Raw genomic sequence first — 21,590 nt, forward strand, 5'->3', positions numbered from 1 at the left:
TTTTGGCTGGAAGAGAAATGGATCAGTCTTGCTTTTTATGCCGAGATGATGCTGCCTGAAGGAAAATCTCCATCAGTTCCCTGTGCCTGCCTTCAGTCCTGTAATTGGGACTGGGCAGCGACCTCCCCGGCGGCCTTCTGGAGGGGGTCACGCAGGCTGCCTCTCCACGCAGAGCTTGGCGTCTGTGCCAGGCCTTCCTGCAGGCGTCTCTGGCCACATTCTAACACAGACAGCTTCATTTTATTTATTTTCTTCTTTTCTGTGAAGCCCTTTGCTCCCTACCTTTTCTCTATCTCTTTTCCTATATTTGGAATGCTCTCTGTCTCTCCAAAATTTCTTAACGGTGGTTTCTTTACATTTCTGATATAATATTTCCTTCCTGTCTCCTCTCCTCCCACCCCACCCCAATGTGATTCTGCCCGTTTTTTTTTTTTTTTAATCACCAAGGAGGGACATGTTTATACTTTGCTCTTGGTTCTATTCTCCTACCCAGGCATTTAAGGAAAGCTAAGAGTCTGGAGGCAGAAAAATGAAAAGGCAGTTTAGCCACACACAGAAAATAGGAGCATTTATCTGTGCGGAAGGGTTGCTGAGTTCCTCGCATGGTGGGGATGGGAGGAGAAAATATTAACCGGTTACCTACAAATGTATTTATTGCGTGCTCACTCTGTATAAGAAATAGCGTTGCTAAGTGCTGTGAGGGACATAAATATAAGATTTAACACCTACCATCAAAGAGGCTGCATTCTGGTTGGACAGACAAGATATAAACATGGGAAAGGATAAGATAACTCTTGGAAGAGGAAAATTAGAAGCGCTCAACACATCAGTTCAAGAAGTGGGGAGGGTCTCATGTGCTTGACTCCTACCAATGAGTGGTCCAAATAATTGTCCTGAGTTGAGGTCATCAAGCCTTCACAGAAGACTGGGTTGGGCTTGGGAAAGGGCTTTGACCTAGCTGAATCCTTGGGGACGGTTCTGGATAAGTAGACGGGGGCAGTAAAGCCCTCCAGATGGAGAAGTCAGGGATAAATGAGGGAAAATGGAAAAGATAATTCAGTGGGCAATCAAGAGACCCAGGAGGCTGGGCAGAGGGGTCAAGGTGGCAGGCAGCTGGAGACAAGATTAGTCCTGGCCAAACTGCCAAGGGCTTTGAATGGTAGTTTGAGTACAGAAGATTTTTCTCTTAGGCAGCACGAGCTATTGAATGTCTTTGTGTGAGGATTTGAATTGATCTAAATCTGTACCTCCCTATTTTTACATGGCATAAGTGGAAAATGGTTATTTGTGGAGTACACGGCACTAAAGAGAAAGGGATTTGGAGACTGGGAGGAGAATATAGCAAAAGCAACTTGTCCTGGTTTGCCTGGAACCTTCCCAGTTTTCCCATAGCACTGAAAGTCTCATGTCCAGACAAATCCTCAATGACTGCTTGTCACCTGGGAGAATACTTTTGGTCAAAGGTGACTAGCCTATGAGCTCTGCCCACACCTGGTCACCCTGGGATCTCAGAGTTTCAATCTTGCATCCGGGCTCATCAGTTGGGAAACCCTGATTAAATAGTATTTTAGGGTTATGAGTGGGCAGGATGGGTTGGAGTCTGGAAGCATGGTCAGGAGGCTATTGGTGGAGTCTGGCTTGAGGGGATAAGGCCTCAAACAAGATGATGGCAAGGAAAATGGGGGGAAAAAATTGGTTTAAGACATTTTTCCCCCAGGGAGGAAAAGTTCTCCTAACAACCAGGAGAAAGATTGAAAATTGAATGAGGTAAAGGAGTCAGAAATGACTTCAAAACAACTGCAGCTTTGTTCATTTATGACCCAAGCATTTATTGAGTGCCAACTGGGTGCAAAATATCATACTCAGAGTTGAGTGAGAAATGTGTTCCCCTTATATAACTTAGGACCTGATTGGACACATTAAATAAAATTTTTTAAAAAACTCTTCAAATAACTATAATATAAGGTAAAAGGTCAGGGTGTGTGGCACAGTAGTTAAGGGACATGGGATTCAGAGCAGAAGTGGGTCACTAGATTCAAATCTCAAATACTAGCTGCATGACCTTGGACAAGTTACCTTTTCAATTCTCAGTTTCCTCTCGGACCCACAGTAATGTAGATATGCTAATCATAGTGCCAAGCTCTGGGCCTTGTTGGAAGGAGATAATACCTTCAACGTGGTGCATGGCATATGGTAAAACTTTAAGCAACATTAATATCATTATCATTATCACATACAAAGTGGTAAGACACGAGAGATTTACTACCTAGCAGGGAGGTGTCAAAGTAAATGACTTTTTTTTTTTTTAATAATTAATTAATTTATTTATTTATTATTTTTGGCTGTGTTGGGTCTTCGTTTCTGTGCGAGGGCTTTCTCTAGTTGTGGCAAGCGGGGACCACTCTTCATCGCGGTGCGCAGGCCTCTCACTGTCGCGGCCTCTCTTGCTGCGGAGCACAGCCTCCAGACGCTCAGGCTCAGCAATTGTGGCTCACGGGCCTAGTCGCTCCGCGGCATGTGGGATCTTCCCAGACCAGGGCTCGAACCCGTGTCCCCTGCATTGGCAGGCAGACTCTCAACCACTGCGCCACCAGGGAAGCCCTAAATGACTTTTATAAAGTGAGAACCTATAGAAAAAAAAAAAAAAAAAGCTTAGACGAATCAACAATAGTTCCAGAATTCCAGTTTGTTTTGTCAATCATAGTTTCACTCCTGTTTATGCATATCCACTTCTGCACATTTAGTTTGCGATTGGCGTGTCAGTGGGGTGCAGTTGTACCTGCAATTTAGGTAAAATGCCCCTTAGATGTCACATTGCAAAGGGCCATTAATCAGTGTTGGATGTCTGACCCTGTGGGGCAGTGGTCTCCAGAGAAGGGTCTCTATATAATTTCTTTATTTTAGTTATAACTTGGATTACTTTTTACAGTTTAAAAAATTTTTTTTTTCTTTTGCTATTTTAAATCCAAATTTTTGATTATTTCTATTGGATGAGTTACTAAGAGCAGAATTACTATATCAAAGGGTATATGCATTTAAGGGTTCTCTGCGTATGTGGTTACCTCCTCATGGTTCCTCACCAACTCTGGGTACAATCTTTTTTTTTTCCCTTTGATTTTTGTTACTTTTGCAGGTAAAAATTTTTACCTTTCAGCTACAAATTGCATATATTTGAGCACTAAGGAAGTTGAATATTTTTCCATGTTTATTAGTCATTGGGTTTTTTTCCTTATGAAGAAATATCGGTTCATGTCCTTTGTTCATTTTTCATTTGGTAAAGTGTTATTATTTGTCTCTTCATTTAAAGGGGTCTGTCTTATTTCTTGCAAACTCCCCAGGTTCTTTTGAGAAATAAATGCTATAGTTACATGAAAGTGTTTTGCATAAACTGTAAGGACCTATATGCATGTTATTATTATTGAAAAATTGACCTTGTTCATATGTTAGAGTCATATTTATAACAAAGAGGTCCTTGCAAATTCAGAAATAGACTTGACTAGAGTGTGAGGTCAGTTCCCGTCGGGATTTTTGTCTGTTTTATTCACTGCTGCATCCCCAGTGCCTAGAACAGTGTGTGGCATGGAGTAGTGATCAATAAATACATGTTAAATGAATGGAATATGAGATAAACACATAGATGGATAGAGATTTTCTACAATGTTCCACCAAGTTGACTTCATTTCATTTTCTTTTTTGCCTCAAGCTGGAAGCAAATAGAGTTGTGTATGGCTGGTAGGTCAGAGCTGTGAAATAGTGTTCTTATCATTCTGGACTTAGGAAGCTCATTTCTTAGAACCTAACTTTCTTTATGGTAACATTGTAAGCCTAATTAGTAATTCTACCTCATTTATTTAAGTGATAAACCAGAGACAAGAAGAGTTTAGTGACCCAAGCATGGCTTTCAGCAGTATGATAGAAGACCCAAGTTGTTGTTCTATTTTTATATAAGAGCATTTCTAATTCCTAAATATATGACAAGCCTCCTAGTCTGTCCATGCCTCACTTGTGGTTTCTGGCAATTATGAGAATAAATTGTACCCAAGGTCTAAAATAAAACATGACAGTATGCCTTAAAATTGATTCATTCTTTGGTTGCCTATTTTGTGGGAAAGGTTTTGCATAGAAATTTATGCTAATGAGTTTAATCTCCTATATAGACTTAAATTCAACTACCCACAGGTGCCTGGTACCAGCTTCTTTTCTAGAGTTTCTCTGCTCTGTTTTTATCCCTAATTATCCTACCTCACATTGTTTTCCTTTTAAGGTGCTTTAGTGTTTCTGGAAGAAGATGGGGTAAAATTTCATATAAATGTGCATTTTGCTCCAGACTCATGTTCTGGATGGATCACTTACAGTGGGAGGCAATACATGATGGTTAAGTGCTTTGTTTTTGAGGCACACAGAACCTTATTTATGATCTTAGGTGAGTTACTCAGCTTCCCTGAGCCTCAATTTCTTCATTTATAAAATAGGTATTTAAAAAACCCTGCTTCCATTGGATTGTAAGGATTAAATAAAATAATGTGTGAAAAGATGTTAGCATAGGGTTTGACAAATAAGCAAGCAGGAAATAGAGGCTGCAACTGAATATTATTATTTATTATTGTCATGTTCATCATAGATGGCTGGGCCACGGCTCTTAGCCACTGAGGTGCTATTAGCAAATGTAAGAAAAGCAAGTGAAAATGTCAAAGCAAGAGACAAGGAAAGAGAGATAGATGCCTGCAAGGAACAATCCCAGAAGCACCCCATCCAGGATATATCAGTCAGGGTTCAAACAGAGAAGTGGAACCACCTGGAGATACAGATATCGATACAGATACAGATGTATACACACATGCATATATACATATATGTGTGTGTGTAGATATATGTGCACATGTATATATACATAGGTATACACATACATGTATGTATATATGATTTGACCTTTCACAACTGTAGGAGCTGGTTGATCAGTGTCTGCAAGGCTGCTGTCTTTGCATCTGATGCTGGAGCTTGAAGTCCAGCGGTCAGGCCATCGGGAGGGGAAGATGGAGGTCCAGTGGGAAGTGCAGAGACAAGGTGGAACCACAAGCGCAAGCTGGGCCCGACAGGGTGGACGGAGTGACACCAGTGCCTGTTCTTGTTGCCTCTGCCCTTGCTGGTGTGGCGTGGATGTCAAACTTTGGTCATGGGCCCAAACACACACTGGGCCCAGGCTCAGCCCCAGTGGCTCCTCACGCCAGATGAGCCCACAGATAATTGGAGCTGCACATTGGCCGCTGCTTCACTTCCACCCTCTGAGGCCTGGGTGTCATTATCCACGTGGTTGTCTGTTTTGAGGTGAAGACACTGAGGGGTACAGAGAGGTTATTCATTTGCTTCAAATCACACAGCTGCAGAGGGCAGAGCTGGGATCCAGAGCAGGCCTGGTTGACTTGTTGACTAATCTCTTAAACACTGCAAAGTTACAGCTGCCCCAAAAGGCAGGGAAGGAAGGCATACCTACCGCCCAGCGGTTAACATGTTGTCTCTGGTAACCTTTTTAATGAGTTAAGAATGTAGTGCTTTCATCCTTGGAGCAGGGGGTGCTCACGGATGGTGGAGTGTGGTGAAGGAGGGTGGAATGGGGGTTCAACCTGCCCGTGTTTATTTCCTCCCGACCGCATACTTCCTGTGTAACTCGGACAATTTACTCAACCCCTCTCAGTCTCCATTTCCTCGTCTGTTAAATGGAGATAATGAGTGCTTGAGAGATTAGATGAGGCGTGCACATGGAAGAACCCAGAATATAGCTTAATGGACATTGACCACACCTGGAACTTGCTGGGCCCCTAATTGAAGTGACTTGGAAATAGAATCATGTGACGTTCTGTTTGCCTCATCACTTTCTCGGGAATGCTGGAGGCCAGGGCTCTGTTCTTAGGATTGCGGAGCCGGAAATTCTCTCTGACTTTTGAGGAGGTGCTGTAGCCCATCCTGGTGGATTTCACACAGTTCATTGGCCGCCTGTGTCCACGGATCTCTTTCCTGGCCGCAGACTTTGCTCTTGTTCTTCACTAACACACCTCACTCCCGATTGTCATGAAGTTATTTTCCAGTGTCAAACTACATTTCATCTGCCAGCATTTCTGCTCACTACCTCTTTTTATTTTCCTCAGCAGGGATGGAAGGAAAATAGGTCATCTTTTTCGTTTCAAAAAAAAAGAGTAAAGTTTAGAAGTGCCCCAGACATTTACGTGATCCAGCGTTCTCTTTTCCATCCCTTTATTGAGAACCCTACTGACTTCCCTTTATAGTCCAGTAAGTCTTCTTTCTTCCTGAAATATGGTATTAGAGCTGAACATAATCATAAATACCTGGCCGACTCTGGTTTGCAAGAAGGATAGTGTGTGAATTTTACCCATTGTATTCCTGTGTAGAAAACGCACATCTTTTTCTGCCCAAGTTGTGCCCCTAGATAGTCTGTCAAACAATGTCATCTTGCCAAGGGCAAGGCAGCCTCCCAGGAAGTGTGACAATGTAATTACAAGACCAAGTCCACACCCCATCCCAGAAAGTGATTTCTAACTCTTACCAATATGTTAGGCCAACAGCCTCACCTTCCGAAAGCTAATAATCATACCTCACCTATAAGAACTTATCTGTTTAATATTCATAGGACATACATCCTAGTATCATGCTAGCTTTTGCTGATTCCCATTCAGCTCCTCTTCCTTCAAGACACTAAATTATTTTTAATTCCCCACTTTCTGAAAACTAGTATATAGAACATGAAATATTTATGTTAAGTAGTAATGTCAAAATTTGCTAATAACTTATTTTTAGATAAACAAATATGTATCTAAAATGCCTTCTATTTGCTCAGTGCTGTGCAAGGCACAGGGGGTGAAAGATGTGAGACCTATTTCCAAGGTCAACTTTCTAGAATCTAAATCCAGTTTATCTAACCATGGTCTGCACCACCATCCATGACCTGGATGACATAACTCCAAGGACGAAATAGCCGGCTTGCCCGATGGGTTTATTTCTTTAAGTCAGTGCTTGGGCAGCATTATTATGAACCTGTATTAAGTGTTTTGTTGTCCATGTAGCACCAGTAGAGTTCCAAGTTATTGTCCAATTTAGATTTAATAATGTGGCTGAAGCAGTTCCCATTTTCTCTTCTGTGGGAGGCGGTGCAGAAGTCTGCATCGAGGATGGAAGATTGATGGGTGCAGTGAGCAGCAACTTTGCTTAATAATGAGAATGTACTTGAAGTAGCACCACTTAGCATTTCCAGAGATGTGGTTGCTTTGCTCCCCATTTATATAACTTGTCACATCCAAGAAATTGACAGAAGAAGTAGTCTGAAATAGACAGTGGGAGCACACGTCAAAAAAATATTTTCCATCATGATCACATGGAGAATGACCAATTTCAGTTTAAGGAATTTTTAATAGCATCCTAAATCCCTTGCCGCTAAACAGAAGACAGACTAAGAAACACTAGGAAGTAAGGAACGAGCTGCTTCCCATTTGTTTTCTGGTGGATGAAGAATGTTTTCACTGACTGCATGCTTTCCAAGTAGCTTCTCATAGAGCTTTCAAGGGGCAACACTGTCTAGTGGTTAAGAGCCCAGCCTTTTATCTCATCTGAGCTGCATGAACTTACTAGCTGTGTAACATGGGGTGAGTTATTCACCTTTTTGTGTCTCATCATCCTTGTCTATTGCATGGTGCTGTTGGGAAGCTTTAAATGGTTACTATTCCTTCATGTTGAATATACAAGATGTCATATAACACAGTGTAGAGAGATGAGGTATATTTTTAAAGAAGCCACTAATAGACCTGATATGATTCTTTCAACCTTTTTTTTGGTTCTCATGGCAACCTGGTAAGGATCCATCCATGCCATGGACAAAGTGGCTGAGTTGGAGGCAGTATAACAAAATACCTAAACAAGTCATTTTTCTGGGGTCAGGAAGACCCACATTGTTTTAAGAAATTATCTTCCTTTCCCCAGTGTTCTCTTTGAATGCACACGGGCAGTCTCCCACAGGCTATTTTGCTTCAGTGATTTTCTCATCTATAAGAGCACGCAGCTCTTTGATAGGAAGCTATTTGCAAAGGGACAGAATGTTTTTCTGCAGCTGTGATGTGAGTGGTATCAAAGTTATTGACACAGTTGAAAAATAGCTTAATGTTATCTTCAAGGCTTCCGCTTTCCTGTCGGCTTGAGCCTTGGAGATGTGTATAATTGGGACTCAGTAAGACAACCTTGACACCCCTCTGCAGAGAAATGTGCCCGTTTGATACAGGCTCAAAGCGAGTTTGACAAAGAGCAGCTTTTCCCTTGGGGCAGGGTGACCACGGAGAATCTGCTAATGAAGAGTTAATGGCCCAGGAACCCCAGCTTCACTTAGCAGACGGGAAGGCTTTAATCATTCCTATCCTTCCTGTCACCACCAGGACAGGCCAACAGCCTAGCCATCCAGTCAGTAATTAGAGAGAAGGTATTTCTCTACTCTCCTGAGCTGACTGTCATATTGTTAAATTTGAAAACTATTTGATGATGAATCTCACAGCTCTTTGGTTTGACTGATGAGTGGAATCAGAGCACCGCCCCACATTCGCATCTGTTCTGTGGACAGATTTGGTGGAAAATAGTTTCTGGTTTCTTTTTGAGTCGCAGACCTTTTGACCTGTGCCTTGGAGACATCCATGGGCTCTTCATTACAGGAATTACTCTCCAGAGGACAAGGTCTTCATCAGTCAGCATCTTTGGTTGCAAACCATAGCAACTAACTTCCACGCAGATGAGCAAAACCACACTCTGTGGGAAGGCCATGGGGTGCCCACAGATCAAAGGAATAGTCAGTGCTCCAGGCTTTGAAAGGACAGAGTCCAAGGCAGCCCTGGACAGCCTGCAGCAGAATTGCTCTGTGTTCAGGGATGCACCCTCCAATCCCTTAAAAAAACATTTCTTTTTGTCATTCTACCAAAGATTCAAATTCCCGGGAAACAATGCAGTTCCCCCTCTCTTGGCTAGGGAAGAATAGGGCACCATGCCTAACCATCTTGCCAGATATCTCCAATGGGGGAGAGATGTTTCTTAAAGAAAAACTGGGGGAATGCTGAAACCAGAAGAAGGGAGAGTGTATGCTAAGGGATGGAACTACAGAGCTTGCTACACTGCATCCCTCAGAATAGGATCACGTGTGTGGCTGAAATGCACTGCAAAGCTCCATGTCACCTGCTCCAATTTATCTCACAGTGTTGCTGAACCTTAGGACGGTGACATGTTAGCCCATTGACTGAATCCCTTCTAGTTAGAGCCCAGACGTGTGTTCCTGCTTTCTTCTAAGATGGTTGGAAGAAAAAGATAGATCAGGCAGGGTTCTTAGCTGCAACCAAGAGAAATCTGCGCTAGGTGGTTAAACAAAAGAGGAATGTACTAAAAGAACTGGGTGACTCAGAGGATCTCCAGGAGGGCCAGAAGACCAGGCTGAGAGGCTGTGTAGCCAGGGCCAATGCCCCAGGCCTACCATAGGGCAGTAGAGAGCCCCAGCGCTGCCCCTGGGCTCAGTTGCCATGGATCGCTTCACTGAGGCGGGGCTTGGACCCTAGTGCTGAACCCCTGTCACAGCTGGCCTGAAAAACAGGATTGACCCATCTCTACCTTCACCAACATGGATCCTGCAGCACCTGCTTCCTGAGTCACCAGCTTGCCCTGCAAAGTACGGTGCTGGGGCACCATTTTGGAGGAGACCAGGCGACATGACCGGGCCCCAGCTGCAGAGGGGCCTGGGAAGGCATGTTCTGGCTTCTGCCTTAGAACAGAAGGCCTCTGCCTTGGAGGAAGCATGTTCAAAGGAACAGCAAGTGTCCTTAGAAAGGCAGTTGTGTGACTTTGAACTTGTGTTCATTCCACTAATGGACCACATCTCCCATACAGCACTAGTAATGAATAGATGTTAAATACATTTTGTAATAATTTTATAAGCCTTATGATGATATTGCATTCTATTTTTTGTTGAAAACAAATATTGAAAATGTACCACACTTTTTTTCATCTTCTTATGACGGGGTTACAGATACACCAGTATGCTCAAAAAGTGGCAGTGATTCCAACCTGTCAGAGGTTCCTTCAATATCAAGCTGTATGAACCTTGGGCAAACTCTTACACAGCTGTATTTGAGCATTACCATCCAGGACATGGTGTAATAGTACTTAGCTGCGGACTTAATCGTGTTGATAATATTGGTATTGCTAAGTATTTTTAGGTATCAATAAACAAATGTTTCATCTAACTGGATAAGATACAACTAAGAATGATAATTATAACAATGTTCCTTTATTTATTTATTTATTTCTTACTAATGAGCTTGTACAGTTCACCAGAAATGCTAAGTACACAGCAGAACTTTAGGACTGGATGTTTACATTCCATGTAAGTCAGTGTTCTGTTATTTCCAAAACACTGTAATTATCAAGAGATCATTACAATTGGTTCAGATAATGCTACAACACAGAGGAAAATGCAAGGTTTTGCCGTGGGTTGTCAGGGTCAGCTTCTAGGAACCAGAAGCTGGCCCTTCCCTTCCCTTTCCTTCCCTTCCCTTCCCTTCCCTTCCCTTCCCTTCCCTTCCCTTCCCTTCCCTTCCCTTCCCTTCCCTTCCCTTTCGTTTCTGTTTCATTTCCTTTCTTTTCTCTTCTGTTTTCTTCTCTTCTTTTCTTTTCCAGCTTTATTGAGATATGATTGACATGGGACCAGGATTTTTGAGCAGAGTCTTGGGGCAGGGAGGGGGCATATCTGAGCAGTGAGAAGGGCACCCAGGGAAAAGGAAGACTCAGAAGTGTGGAAGTTCCTAAAGAACTGGAGACTCGCAGCTCTGGCTGGAAGGAAAAAGTTGGGTGAGGAATGACACCCTGTCAGACACCTTCCAATGTGAAAGTGGAAGCACATTCTTTTTGCTGCTGGTGATAATGCCGAGAATTTACATTTTGTGTTAATTTGACCTCATTGACATAATACCTTATTATAGAGAATCACTTAGATGTTGCCTAATTGCCTTCTTTCTCTTGCTAACCCCAATGCTGAGAAAGTCAAAAAAATGGCCTTTGTTTTGGCTGCGGCAGAGAAATCTGATTTGATATTTTGTTGTCACAGATCTTTTGCTTTCATATTTATTTGTTTTTTCCTAGGCCACCCAAGCACTTTAATTTGTATATTTCCTTTTGCATTTGTCCACATGCATATGTATTTTCCCATGCTTTCTGTAACTTTTTTTCCATTTAAATTATATAATTATCATTTTCTTTGCTTCCCCAGTGTATTCTTATTTCTAGTCTTTCACAGAAGCCCAATGTTCCATTGAGTAATCACTGGGAAATTGTTATGCTTCAGTTTTTCAAAAGTTTAGGTATCGTAATGGCAATTTTTGTGTATAGAACTTATTTCTTCTGTTAGATTATTTTCCTAACAGCATCTGTAACTCTTAACTTCCTGCTTGGAAAAATAAAGTTTTATGTCTTAGGGTTTTCCCTTTTTTGCCTCCCATTCTTGTAGGTAAATAACCATTTCAGCATGAATTATTATGCATTTTACTTTCTCTGTATAGCAGCCTTACTAATACATCTGTCCAGACATGCTTATATAACACTGTACAGTATAAGCCCAAGAGCTTCTGCCATCAGTGTAACTGTGATATGCAGGAAAGCAGTAGCCCAGACTATGGAAGTATCGAAGAGAGATTGTGATGGTCATAAAACAACACTCTAGCCTGAAGGTCTAAATCTCCTCTATGTTGTTTCCTAGACTTATTTTCTTTAAGTTTGTATCTTTCATCACCAACTCATAACTTATCATAACTCATTCTATACCTAGTAACCCTTTAACTATTTTATTCATTTTCCTACTTTAATGACAGTACTTACTATTTGATCAGTACTCTTCCCTCCTCCTTAGTGTTTGACATGATTGTTGTTGTATTTGTACCTGCCTCCTATTTGTTAACCTTTTAAATGTTTCTCTGTACCAGTAAGTTGGTTCCTAAGGATACTGAAAGCTCTTTTTGTGCAGCATACACTGGCCATGGGACCCAGTGATGCCACTCATGGGAATTTACACTAAGAAAAGCGTTCACACCAAACATATACATGAATCTTTATAATATCTGTATTCATAATCATCAAAAACTGGAAACAACCCAAATGTCCTTCAGTAGGTGAATGGATAAACACTCTGTGGTGTATTCATACATTGGAATACTACTCAGCAATTAAAAAGGAATGACCTATTGATACACACAACAACTTGGATAAATCTCAAAATAGTTATGCCAAATGAAAGAAGTCAGCTTCAAAAGGTTACATACTCTATGATTCCATTTACATGACATTCTTGAAAAGAGACTGCTCTGGAGATAGAGAACAGATCAAGGATTTCCAGGAGTTATGCGTGGGGGGAGGTTATGACTACACAGGGATGGTATGAGTTTTGGGGGGCGATGGAACTGTTTGTGTCCTGAATGTTGTGAGGATAACAAATCTATCCAGGTGTCAACAGTCATAGAACTAACACTAAAAATGTAAATTTTATTGTATGTTAACTTAAAAAATATGAAAAGATTCCCGTTTCATCAAAGTAGTCGTAGGTCCTTTGACAAGTTATTTAACCTCTCTAAATCTCAATTTATTTACTTGTCAAGTGTAGAAAATACTCTCTACCTTGAAGAGGTGTCATAAAGATGAACTAGAATGTCATAAAGTATCTACCTGACATACAGGAAAATCTTCTTTTTCTTTTCCATGCTGGTATTTCTCATTGGGAGCAGATTCTTTTTCATGATTATTATTACCTGGGCTTTTTTACAGTTATTTGTCTCTTGGGGAACAGACTGGAGGGTTTCAAGCAGAAAAGTGACCTGATCTGATGTTCATTTTTAAAATATCATTTGAGCAGCTTTGTGGGGGGGGTGGTAAGGAGTGTAGGAGGGTAAGAATGGAAACATGGAGGCCAGTAAGAGGTGTTGGGGGTTGTCCAGATGAGAGATGATGGTGGCGTGGACTCGGTGGGAGCGATGGAGGGGGAGAGAAATGGGCAGGTTTGGGATTTATTTTTTTTTTGGAGGTAGAACCAACAGGCTTGATGATGGTTTGAGGAGTGAGGAAAGGTGGCTGGGGGTGTCATTTACTGAGATGAGAAACTCAAGGGAGGAGCAAACTCGAGTGTGTGGGCTGGAGTCATCATGGAAAATCAAGAATTCTGTTTGGATGTGTTAAGGAGTGGAAACCAAACAGATAATTGGGTACAGGATTCTGGAACCCAGGACCAGGTCAGCGTTGTGTCGTTCATTTCCACTGGAGGCGCCACAGTGAGTCTCCCAGCTCCGCCCCTCCAGATTAGGGTTGCAGGGGAGCTTTTAGCTGCTATTCCTTTGACCTAGCCTTGGGATTTTTAGCAAAGCACTTTTCTTTAATCCATTCCTGAGAGCAAGCGCTTGTAGAAACTTCAGAGTATGCTTGTCTGATCCACTGCTGCCAGATTTTCTTTTTCCTTTTCCATTTAATGTGATTTAGGGAAAGGCGAACACCCAGTATTTCCAAATATCCAGCTTAGAAGTCATTTCATACTGTGTAAGATTGAAAAGTATTAATAAACTACTGAGAATACTGATGACTATGCAAATACATGACAAAATATGCTGAGGTTATATTCAACATATTTTGTTATTTTTATTGTCCTCAAATTTCCAGTTTTGCCACAGACAAGGGAAAGAAATTCAAGATATAATTTTCCTTTTGAAGGTATAATTTTTTCTATGTTGAATTTTTTAAAGTTTTATTTACTTTTTTATACAGCAGTTTCTTATTAGTTATCTATTTTATACATATTAGTGTATATATGTCAATCCCAATCTCCCAATTCATCCCACCACCACCACCCCTCCCACCCCCGCTTTCTCCCCTTGGTGTCCATACGTTTGTTCTCTGCATCTGTGTCTCTATTTCTGCCGTGCAAACCGGTTCATCTGTACCATTTTTCTAGATTCCACATACATGCGTTAATATATGATATTTGTTTTTCTCTTTCTGACTTACTTCACTCTGTATGACAGTCTCTAGGTCCATCCACGTCTCTACAAATGACCCAATTTCGTTCCTTTTTATGGCTGAGTAATATTCCATTGTATATATGTACCACATCTTCTCTATCGTCTGTCAATGGGCATTTAGGTTGCTTCCATAACCTGACTATTGTAAATAGTGCTGCATTGAACATTGGGGCGCATGTGTCTTTTGGAATTATGGTTTTCTCTGGGTATATGCCCGGTAGTGGGATAAGCATCATAAGAGACTACTACAAGCAACTCTATGCCAATAAAATGGACAACCTGGAAGAAATGGACAAATTCTTAGAAAGGTATAACCTTCCAAGACTGAACCAGGAAGAAATAGAAAGTATGAACAGACCAATCACAAGTAACAAAATTGAAAATGTGATTAAAAATCTTCCAACAAACAAAAGTCCAGGACCAGATGACTTCACAGGTGAATTCTATCAAACATTTAGAGAAGAGCTAACACCCATCCTTCTCAAACTCTTCCAAAAAATTGCAGAGGAAGGAACACTCCCAAACTCATTCTACAAGACCACCATCACCCTGATACCAAAAACAGACAAAGATACTACAAAAAAAGAAAATTACTGACCAGTATCACTGATGAATATAGAAGCAAAAATCCTCAACAAAATACTAGCAAACAGAATCCAACAACACATTAAAAGGATCATACACCATGATCAAGTGGGATTTATCCCAAGGATGCAAGGATTCTTCAATATACGCAAATCAGTCAATGTGATACACCACATTAACAAATTGAAGAATAAATACCATATGATCATCTCAATAGATGCAGGAAAAGCTTTCGACAAAATTCAATACCTATTTATGATAAAAAAAAAAAACTCTCCAGAGAGTGGGCATAGAGGGAACCTACCTCAACACAATAAAGACCATATACGATAACTACCAATTAACGATTGCCTCTGGGAAGGGAGGGACAGGGATGGAATTTGAGGGACAGGGAGGTATTGAGGAAACCTCCACTGTGTCTGCAAAAGTTAAAATTGTGTGGCGTGGGTATTGAGTCAGTGTGTTCATCATACTAATCTATGTTTGAAATATTTTATAATTAATATTTTTTTCTTTAAACATATACATAAAAATAACTTAAAATTATAAACGAGAGACAATGCCCTTCTTCCACTCGCTCCATCCTTATTAATCACCGTAAAGAGTGATCTACTGGGTTTTTCTCTCAGAAAATGTAATTACTTTGCAATAAAATGTTAATGCTATGTTCTATTCTTAAAGTCACTTGTTCCAGTGATAAAGCTATGGCTTAATAGAGTTGCTAACTTTTCTTCTAAGTCATTCTTTTAATATTTCATATTTGTCAAATGAGCTGGTAATGATCGGGAACATCTTTGTTTTTACGTCAGGACCATTTCGGCAAAAGCTCATCATCAGGCTGTTAACTTCAACATCTTCGAGGGCATGGTGTGCCATGGGGTGCCCCTGGTGACTATTTCAAGAGGCAAAGTGGTGTATGAAGCTGGAGTTTTCAATGTCACAGCAGGAGACGGGAAGTTTATTCCTCGTAAACCATTTGCTGAATATATTTACAGACGGATCAAGCAGCAGGACCAGGTGAGTTGGGGCTAAGTGGGCTGTTAACACGGGCTGGATTGTCACTTGCTCCTGGATTCTGGTGATGGCGTTGTCACATACAATTGGTTAACATATTCACAGGGTGTTAGAAGAGGTTATGAACAAATACAGCTGTCAAAGAAAAAAGTCATTATTGGATGGATGCAGTTTCTTTTGAAGATTGGTGTCTATCAGGTTTCCTAATGGACCAAGTCAGGTTTTCCCAGGCAAGTGTAGGGCCTCTGTGGGCCTTTTGACAATTGCTGTTAGTCAGGGTCCTGTGAGAAGCAGCCATCCAGATGGATAAAGGTGTGACTTTTTTAAACACCTGGGAGAGAAAATGGGTGGGAGCCCGGGAAAGGCTGGCAGAGTCCTCAGCCTGCAGTTCAAGCCTGGCCCCAGTGAAGGAGAGAGGGAGAAAAGCAAGTGGTGGAAACATCCTAGACTACTATACAGACCAAGAAAGGTTGAGCAAGGCCTACAAGCAGCCCTTGAGCCATCTCCTGCATCCAGCCACGTGGCGTGCTGTCATTGGCTGAGAACAGCAGTGGGAGGCATGTCCTCAAACGGACAAAAGGATGGAGTTCGAACTCAACTACTGTCCCTTGAAACATCAAGCTCCCTGTCGTTGAAGGTCTGCAAGGTGTATTCTAATGACCACCAGAGCAATGGCGGAGTTTGAGGTCAAGGTAAATATGAATTCTACCTTGGCTTCCCTTTTCCTAGCTGTGTGGCCAAGAGCAAGTTTCTCTATCATCCTTGGTCTGTTTCCTCATCTGGAAAATGACAACAGTGTGTTCTCCCCAACAGATTGCAAGAGTCAAATGAGATTTTAAAACGTAAGGCACCAGTAGGAGGTCAATAAACATCAGTTCAGTCTCTTTGCTTTCCGCCTTTGATGACCGAATTTATAATAAAGGCCTCCAAGTCTTTGTTATAATCCAGTTGTTAAAAAAGAGGTGTTTGTTCTTTTAATATGTCTTGCATTTTCCAGTGTTTGTTTAGCTCATGCAGTGTTTTAAACAGTTTTAAAAATTCACTTCACTACATACAGTAATATATCAGAATTTTCAGACTAAAACCATCTAAATTGCTGGGTTTGGAGAGAGGCGGGGCACCGTGTGCCCTCAATCCCACATGGTAAGAACAGGCCGGAGCTGGATGGCCAAGCCCTACAGAGGCAGCCTTTCTGATTTTCACCTACAGGCTTCACTCATTAATGTTCCCAAACCGGCTGTGTAGCCATTAGAATTTGTAACCCTTGGGTTAGTTCTAAGGCTTCTGTGTCTTCTTTACATTTTAAAATATACTTCTCTTTTTCCAAAGTTCTCTGGCTGTTTTCCGATTCATTTCGTTTGGGTCTTGTAGTCTCTGATTTCTCCTCTAATGTCTTGTGAAAATTTTTGGCTTGTGGATTCTCAGAGTTTGTTAGATAAGATTCATCCTTTTTAACCACTTCCTAAAGCTTTGATTAAGTAAACAAGTGCTCTAGAATGCTTTAAATTCTCAGGATGCCACAATTCTTTATATACTGTATTTCAGTCAAAATATTTAAGGTTGCAATTTATTTTGCTGGGAGTTAATTTGTAAATATTGACACTGACAGGTGACAGGTAGGTAGAGGCTATAAGGTTTCCATGTATTTCTAAACATCACATGGTAAATAACAGCAATACTAACATTTACTGAGCTTTTACTGAAGGCAAGGCACAATGCTAGGGGCTCTGTCACTGTAACAACCCTGTGAGCGAGGGAGTATTATTTTCCCCACTTTAAGTATTAGGAAACTGAAGCTTCAGGAAATTAAACAACTTGGTCATGTCACATAGCTAGTATATGGCAGGACCAAAACATCAACTCCGGTTATCTGACTACAAAAGCTGTATGCTTAAGCAATAAACCATATAACGTAAACCATAAAGATTGAGTTAAATGAGTTAATGGGAGATAAATTATTCTGAACTAGGTTTGGGGAAAAAATCTAAATGAGAGGCCTTGATGGCAGCTAGTTTATTCATGACACTTGTAGTAGTAATCCAAGGGAGGAACAGATAAGCGTTGACTTAGGAGAGATAGTACCGACAGAACTGGGTGATGAATCATGTGACACTTGAAGTGAATCCAGGACCAGCCTGCTCCAGGCTGTCAGTACCAGTTGCCCACCAGCAGGGACACTAGACTAACTGGGAACCCCTGACAGACTGTATTTAAAGGACTGACTTTGCCTAAGTCTTCCTCTTGTAGGGAAAATATGCCGAGATCACCGAATGACTGGCTTCATCAGTTCTCCTTTTCAAATTGTTGTTGGGTATTTTATTGGCAAAATTAATGCCAACATCATTTTTTAGGAGTTCACTATCAATTTTGTGAGTTATTTTAGTTTCTCAATATTTTCTTCTGATACCAACTTTTTAGGTATTCTAGTGCATTATTGTTTTTACAATAACAATAAATAATAGTTGCATTATAATATATTGTTCTGAGCACTTACTATCTGCCAGGCACTGTATTTGGTGTAATTTATATTCATTATTTTACCTAACCTGCACAACAAGCCATGTGGGAGATATTGTCATCCCCATTTTACAGAATAGGAAACTGACTCTCAGCAAGATTAAGTAACTTTACCTGGGCTGAGCGGTAAGTAAACGTAAGAGCCAGGGTGTGTGATAAGACCTTTCTGATTCCCGCTGTACGTGAGACCTCTGTAGAGCAAGAAAAGAGAAGAAAATGATTGTGAAACTCAAATCATGGGGAATGCATTATTTTAAAAAGTGTTGATGTGGAAAAAGTATCAAATAAAATGAATAAAATGAGGTTGGGGGACTGTGTGGAAATGTTTCAGACCTTTTTTCTCTCCATTAGGCGAAGATAATTTCATAGAAGAAAAATATTACGCTAAAGTTAAAAAGAGTTGTTAGGAATCCTAGATTTTAAATTCACATGAGGTAATTAGAGCTCTTACTTTGGTTTTCATTTGAAATATTCAGATTTCTTTGTAAGTGAGGATAAGAGTTTGAAGGCAAGCAGGAAAGGCCCATACCATTTCTCCTGCTCTTCTGTTATCCTTCCCAAGAAAATTAATCACTTGCCACTCTGGACTCCAAAGCACAGATTGTAGAGACACGCCAGTGTTTGTCAGTCCCAGAACTCAGCTGGTCTCCTGGCTAGAATTTTAGTTCTTTGAGGAACTTACTTTCTTATTCCCAGTACTTCCTATGTAGTAGGCGTTTGATAAATAAACAAATTGCAAATGGAAGGACCAAAGACTATAGTTTCAGAGGTCATAGAAAGGACTTGAAATAAATTCACACAGAAGATTGCCTCTTGCCTCGTCCCAAACAGTGGGGTTGTCTGTGAACTTGATTCTTATCCACGATTTTATTACTTAGTGAAACTTGGCATCATGCTGTGCAGCTATCACTGTTAACGGATATTGTGAGGAATTTCAAAGGACAGAAATGACATTGTAATGCAATTTGACAGCTTCAGGGAATTGTTTACTTTATTTTAATATTTAAACAGGGGATCCTTAAGGGAAAAAATTTAAATCAGAAGATGAAACCTCAAAATTTATTTGATAAATGTTACATAATAAAATACGTATTTCAATTCAATATAAAAAGTCACTTAAGGAAGAGGGTTGGGGGATTCAGGAAAGAAAAATAAAAGAGGAAGGAAAAAAAGGACATGGCCCCTTGGTATCCATAGGGTTTGGTGCTCAGTATCTGCAGATACCAAAACCCACAGCTGCTCAAGTCCCTTATACTGTTGGCCCTCTCTATCCATGTACTCAACCAGCTGTGCACATGGAGGGTCACGGTAACAGCAACTTGGGTGTTCAAGTACATTTTGAAAGAAGAAAATCAACTTACATACTACTCAGTCTTTACCAAAAAAAACAAAAACAAAAACTTTTTAAACTCAAATGGTTTATTATTCCTAGAATTTTTGTTTGTTTAGGGTATTATAATTTTTACCAAAATTTGGAAGCACAGACATTCTTCAAGTCATCCCTTTTTCTCTTTTTTCAGTAATAAGCAACCCAATCTATTTTGGAAAATTAGAGGCACATTGCATTTTCTAGAGAAGCAGGGATAACTTCATGGAGTAATGCATGGTTTCAGAATACTGCTGCCAAAGCTTTTAAACTGGCTTGTGCCTTTGCAACCATAAGCATAATTTGCCTTTTAGATAAGATAAAATTAAATGGATGGCTGATCTAGTCCTTGAAACGGGTGTTCTCCATTTCCGAAATAACAGTTTGTCAATGTCTTTCTCAATGTGGTAGCTCAGAGAAAATAATTTCATATCATCAGCTGCCATGTAATTCTGATTTCCTCGGATTGATTGCTAGTAATTGCAAAAGGCGATACATATGTTGGAGCCAGCTCATTTTGGCTTATGAGAGACACTTGTATGTATCCCTTCCCAACTCCTCCTTCAGTGGTGTCAGTAGCTTGAAATCAGCCATGGTGAGAGCATTTACACAACAGAAATAGGCAAGTGCTATAAATCAGGGCTTTAGGAGTGATGAGAAAAGGGGAAGGTGGGTTGTCAACATTTACCAGTACATCACTGTATACAGGGACTTTGTAAGTACTCTCTTTTCATGTTTTATCTAACCATTCAATGTTCATCCAGTAAATACTTACTGATGACCAATTATGTGCTCACATTGTTCTTGAGAAATAGCTCACAGGGTATTTTGAGGATTAAATGGAAACATTTGGTGGATAGTAAAACATTATCAAAGTGCAAATGTCCATGTTATAGATCACCTCTGTTGAATCTAGTGATTCATAGTCCCCTGGAGAGCTCAGTCCTGTGAGGACCTCTAAGAACCTTGAAGTTCACCAGGTACTGAATACCTACCTCCTCTAAATTCACCAGCCAGGAATGGATTTCATTCTCAGGGAGTCGCTGCTCATTTGGGCCGTTTGGTGTTAGGTCAGTGTCTGCTGTTTGGTATTTGGAAGTTCTGTTGTCTTTATCGCTATTTTAGTATCTTAGCCTCCATGATCAACATCGTATTAGTAACTTCTTGGGGTTCAGGATTCTTGTCTATGGTCTTAAAAATCTCAGAGAAATCTAGCATCCTAGCATTTTACTCTCTGCAGACAATACAGGTAAATTTTCTATCAATTTTAAGCTTCCTCTTTTCCCTGATCAGCTGACCAAAAACATTTCTGCAATCATGCGGGTATAGTGATTGCAATTAATATTTATTCATAGCACTTCATATCGCGATATAATTCTCATTTTTGTCTATAAACTCATCACAGTGACAATCATCATTAAGTACTATGAACTCAAATTGAGCTCCCATCTACCTAAGTAAACCACCAGCACCCTGCTGGGTGAGGTGCCATCCATGTTTCCTGTTTTACTTAGGATAGCCTCTCACAGTGTTTTACCCTCAAACCTTTCTATTTGATTGTGAACCCACCAAGATGGGAAGAACTGCTGGCGGGGTGTGCTCGTCTAATTTTGGCCAGCCTGTACTGGGGGAAAAAGATGTCCCCACCCAGATCAGTCTTCCAAAGGTGTGCGCTCAGGATCCTAGTCTCTTTTAGGTGCTCCTTAAGAAAGCTTTCAAGTGATTTTAGATAATGCTACCCTCAGGAGATTCTATTGCCCAATATCATCTAAAAAGTTCTAAAAAGTCCTACAGTCAAGAAATCTTTCATTTAACAAATGTTTGTTAAGGACCAGATACAATTCCATATTCCAGGTGCTGGGGATATAGGTGTAACTAAGACAGCAGTCCCTGGGCTCAAAGAGCTTTAATCCTACTTCTCTTTCAACTATAGTTTGTGGGTGCTTAAGTTCTAGTTCTGTTTGAGATGCTAATTACACCTCCCTGTGAAGAGGTCAGTTAGCCACTTGGATAAAGGAGTGCGGAAA

General features: G+C 40.7%; 1 protein-coding gene across 1 annotated transcript in view; it reads left to right on the forward strand.

The window, feature by feature from the left end:
• Window positions 1-21,590, forward strand: part of LOC309664491 (dihydropyrimidinase-like) — a 78,292-nt gene that overhangs the window by 52,267 nt on the left and 4,435 nt on the right. Inside the window, 1 exon segment of the mRNA XM_082470009.1 lies at window positions 15,476-15,683. Within this exon segment, the coding sequence (XP_082326135.1) occupies window positions 15,476-15,683 (208 nt within the window).

Source organism: Balaenoptera physalus (genome assembly GCF_965194825.1).
Source record: "Balaenoptera physalus genome assembly, chromosome: 7".
In the NCBI taxonomy this organism is placed as follows: Eukaryota; Metazoa; Chordata; class Mammalia; order Artiodactyla; family Balaenopteridae; genus Balaenoptera; species Balaenoptera physalus.